Source organism: Opisthorchis viverrini (assembly GCF_000715545.1).
Source record: "Opisthorchis viverrini unplaced genomic scaffold opera_v5_170, whole genome shotgun sequence".
NCBI lineage: Eukaryota > Metazoa > Platyhelminthes > Trematoda > Opisthorchiida > Opisthorchiidae > Opisthorchis > Opisthorchis viverrini.
Window position 1 is genome coordinate 278,944 of NW_008751826.1, and position 5,030 is coordinate 283,973.

Here is a 5,030-nt window from a genome sequence, read left to right on the forward strand (position 1 = left end):
AGTCATTGTCAACTGTAACGTCATTGCAACGCTCTACATGACGGCTCCACTGGAACCTGATATTATCTGTCTTTCGCAGCACTTGTGTAACCCAACAGTCTCAAACGTTAGAATCTTACTTTCCAAAGACTACACGCAGTAGGTGATGGTGATAGGTTTCGAAGACGTTACAATCCGAACTGCGCGTTCGGACAGCGTTCCAACTAACAGCTATGCCCCACCGACGCATCATGAAGCTCAAGCTTACTGGGCGAATGAGTCTATTCGTAATAATCCACATGCGACTGATAACGACAGTCCGGTTGCCGCAGTATGCTTTGGGTTGAGACTGGACCAAAAATGAACAATTCATGGTTGCCTGTGACAGCTTCCGAGTAGATCGACCAACCACACTAAGCGCTCTCAACTACTGAGAGCTGAATTGACTAAAAAGCTTTCCTGAAGAAAACAAACCCACGGATATGAACTACACATCGGTTTATTGACGCATCAAAAAGCGCGCAAACGTCAAATTACAAGTACAAACATGCATATGAGGAGTATGATGTGGGGTTGTCAACAAGACTGCCGGAAGGTGGGTGGGAGAGAATAACCGAAAGTGGATAGCTAGTGAAGCAAAAAACACGATGTAGATGAGCTGGTATTTGGTGGATAGAAAGCAATCAACAAAGTGGCCCGTCATAGTACGAATTGAAAACGGGGTGATCGTTCAACTGATTCAGCTCATCCACTTTGGGAAACAAACAAAGCGGCACACAGAAACCACCTGAAAGGGATGAAGCAGAGAGAGAGGCGACAAGCGGACAAAGGGCAAATAGCCTAGCAAAGTCAGTCAGGCTAGTGGACGGACAAAATTAGCACGTTTTTGGTGAGGAAACCGTGGTCTCACAAGAAAAGCACGGAGAGGACAAGGCACACGAAGCACTCGAAGAGCGCTTTACTGAAGTGATACCAGCGGGACAGAAATGACCTAAGAAGCCTACGGTGAAACTTTCTTTTGGAAAAGAACAGAGCAGGTGAATAATAGGGAGAAAGTAAACCCGAGCGGTTACTACAGTGATCCAGTAACACATCATCGGGAGTGGAGACGGCTCAAGTGGACAAAAGCAAGGGTAGAAGTAGCAAGCTGAACAGGCAAACGAGTTCGTGCAGTAATAAGGAAGAGAATAATACCAAAGTGGGTGAGTGTGTGTGTGTGTGTGTAGGTTGTTGTGTGTTCACAGCTCTATTCACAAAATAAGGAAGGCTTAGAAACTGGTGCGTGTTTGGGTGTGTGATAGAGAGAGAGAGAGAGGGAAAACAAGAAGTAACAACAGCATAGGCAAGATCGGTAGAGCTGTACAACAACTTGAAGAGATAACCGGGTTCGGGGAAAGTACCAGGTGTGCCTGAGTGAGGACGAGGACAGGATCACCAGAGTTACTCCTCATTCGTTGGCTCTGCGACCGACTGGAACAAAACAAAACAAACATGGAGATAGTGTAAGACAGTAGGACATGGTAGTGATTTTGACATCGTCCAGCTCTGAAACCATTTCGGTGCCTGGCTGCCATGCCACCCGAAGGAAGCACGAAGGATGGAATACTGCCAGGTTACTCAAGCCTAGACAGAGGAAGTCGGGAGGCAAGGGTCGGGTTCGAACCACAGACATTCCGGTCAGTAACACAGAAATTGTGGGTCGACATGCGTCTCTCGATCTGTCTGTCATATCAACCTACATCGATCGACTGGTAAAGCCAGAGGCAATCTGAGCCAGGTCGCATTAAAAAGAACTTCAGAACAGCCACGTTGTCTGGTTTAAAGTCGATAAAGTAAGATGGGACGAGCAGAAGATTGTATTTCTAAGGCCACCAGTACATCCAACTGATAGCTGATGATTAGCAAATCAGATAGAAACAGTTAAGCAATTGGAACACACAACGGATGCAGATAGTGGCTTGTACCGCCCATTGGCCGAATAGTTTGGGTCATCACTTATTTACGTCCATGCCCACGGAAGGAAGCACGAGGGCTGGGAAGTTGCCCAAGCCTAGACAAGGGGTCCATATAGTAGTGACCACAGAAAGTCAATTCTGGCACCGCTATAGGCTTAAAAAGCTCTTGAATACTAGGGCGTTGAGGCAAGTTGTTTACAGATTTAAATGAGAGGAACTAAACAATTGAACTCAATAGTGCCCGCCTCAGGTACCCAGGTGAAAAGTACTACTAAACAGTCAAGTTCAGGTTGCACACAAATGTCGTTCTGTAGTTGGATATACTTGGATACGCATGGGGATATGAATGAAATTTGCTCATTGGATCATACTACCAGTAAAACTGCAGAAAGTGAAAACGGACGGGAACCTGGTTTTCCGTTCAATGAGAACAGAATGAAGTGAAGCCTAATCCAAATATAAGCTACACCCTTTGCAGGTTGCCGGGCAGAATTTTACTGCTGACTGAGATTTTGTTCTCTCATTCTGTCGGCTGACAAGCGAAGAGGCACCATGCAGTTCTTTCACCCTTATTGATAATCATCAGTAGTGTGCATCTTACGAAACTCCAGGAAGTTTCGAACTTCCGACACCCAAGTTTGGATAATTGACCCTTGCCACAGGCTGCTGATCAGCAATGTGATCAATTCGCACTTGGACACGATATAATGCCACTCATCCTTCAGTCACGGGAAACAAACCCCATGGTCACTTGTTGGCTGGCTCCTCGAATGACAACTACCCAAACGGCGGTTTTACCCACGGTATGAAGTGTTCCACTTTATGAGCTGTTGGTTTGATTCAGTTCCAGTGCCATTTCGGACACTCGAACCCCAGCAATGCTTCGGGTAGCGAAATGCGAGAAAGTCAATCGAAGCGGGATATTGGTCTTCATGCGGTCTACGGAGTCTGCCACTAGGTCGCGATTTGTGCATATCCGGTAGCCGGTTGTTATGCCTAAGTAGCGTGGAGCCGACGAATCCTGTCTGACGAGGTAATCGACCGAAAGTAAGCGTGGAGGTACATGTAGGCATCCCTAAAATTAATCGATATGATTCTGCTCCACGGTTGCTCCCTATTAGGAGGGGGATAATGTACTGGATTACTACAGGCACGGACGCACCACATACGGTCAGTCGTTTTAGTAACCACGAGTGCCTTGACACGATCCATGATGCAACAATAAAAAAAATTTCTCAGCAGACATTCCACATTGTAACCAGAGCATGCAACTGACGAAGACGAATATCTTGGGGAGAATGTTGAAAAAGCTGTTTGAACGCAAAGAAAGCATCTGTGTATAGATTCAACGTAAGCTGGACAAGGATCGGTCACTTATAAGCTCAGGTTTACAGGAGGTGCTACTCGAAATACATGCGTGATACGTGATGTTTGAACACGAAACACGATTAGAGTAAAGTATTTTCCAGCTAGGGGAAACAGTGCTGATGAGAGTGTCACCTAGACGGGTTATGCACAAAAACCCTCAAGCATCACACACACACACACACACACACCGCCCACTCCTCACAAGCTTGTTCCGTGCAGGATGTGTATATCTGGGGTGGACACACCGGAAAGCCTGCACGCCTGTTCGTCATGCGACCACACGTCTGTGATCATGTATCAAAAAGGCCTGCCAAGCACAGGAATATCGTGACCACTACAACGGACAGTTGCAGTTATTTATAACTTAACATAAACCTACAGTAGCTTACAGGCTGGATGAAACCCGACTATCGTGCCTTGATTGAACGCGTTCAGTTTGTAGTTGGAACGAAGCCGCATGAACCGTCTAATCCGTCGGCTTTCCTGTGTCCAACGCAGTCGGCTGACTATGACATGAGGTTCCCGATTGTAAAACGAAATTCAACAAGACGATTCGCCCTGACCTCAGAAGGGTTACAGTTTGTTGTAGTTTCTGCTAGAAAATCCGCTGTTCTATATGAGATAATGACTCAGCCTGAACCAAAGAATACATGATAGAATCGTCGATGACTTGTTTTGGATTGCACAGTGCGCAAAGTCCTTGAAAGCTTTTCTGAACAACTTTGACATCGAATTTAGGAAGAGATAACCGTTAATGTATTAACTGGGCGCGCCCCGGTCATAGTGCATACCTGTGCCCATTTAAGCAGTCCCATAAAGTAAATCCAAGTAGGCATCTAGAAGAGATTTTTTTGAGAAATGCACTGATGGCTCCACTTCATAGCTCCTACATTGGTGGAATTAAAAAATCGCTCAGATGTAGCACCATTTCTGTACCCAGCTGCCATGTCACCTGAATGAAGCAAGAGGACTGAGATATCGTCAGGCTGCCCAAGCCTAGACAGGAGCAGTCGAGATGCTGAGGTTGGGTTCGAACCATGGACCTTCAAGTCCGTGAGCTGGCACCTTATTCACTGAGCTATCTCGAGGTTAACTGATCAGATTATTGTCGATACACGTCATTCAGGCAGTGTGACACTGTTGAGTTCACAAAACGCGCTCATTACAAAGGCAACCCGCAAAGTGCGAAACGCCTTTGAGCGGACTGGTCCAGCAAAGAGTCGATAAGAATCCTGTCGGAAATAGCCAGCGCGTATGTAATGTGGACGGGTCCTTTAAAACATTTGATCTATTGTGGAGAACAATTCTGGATGGACGGAATAACTTAGGAGCTGGACCACTGCATAAGTTACGCAAGGACCGACAAAGCACTGGCTTACGTTGATCAAGAGCGGCAGCACTGCAAATCGTTACAAAACATTTATTTTTAGAAGCATTCTAGAATGGTATTTGCTAAGTGCGAGTACTTCTGATTCCTTTTTGTACCAAATCGATACTATGCATATATTCCATGAGCAACTGCTTTCGGTGATGCGTGCTCAAAATCTGAAAGTTTTGCGGTAAAAGGAGTTGGATAAAGTCGAAAAAACGAGTGGCATTGATGGGGATATCAACCTTAAGTTCTGAGCTGGGAACCGACTAATTTAATACTCGGACGTCCCAAAGATGACTCCGCGTAGATAGAAGCTCAAACGAAGCTCAGTGGTGATGCCAGTTTGCTTGCTGAAG

General features: G+C 45.9%; 1 protein-coding gene across 1 annotated transcript; it reads left to right on the forward strand.

The window, feature by feature from the left end:
• Positions 1–3,698: 3,698 nt before the first annotated feature.
• Positions 3,699–3,956, forward strand: T265_07401 (hypothetical protein; the record flags this gene model as incomplete). The annotated part of the gene is made up of 1 exon (XM_009172911.1): positions 3,699–3,956. One exon carries the CDS (start codon positions 3,699–3,701, stop codon positions 3,954–3,956), a length of 258 nt encoding a protein of 85 aa, XP_009171175.1.
• Between the last annotated feature and the right edge of the window lie 1,074 nt (positions 3,957–5,030).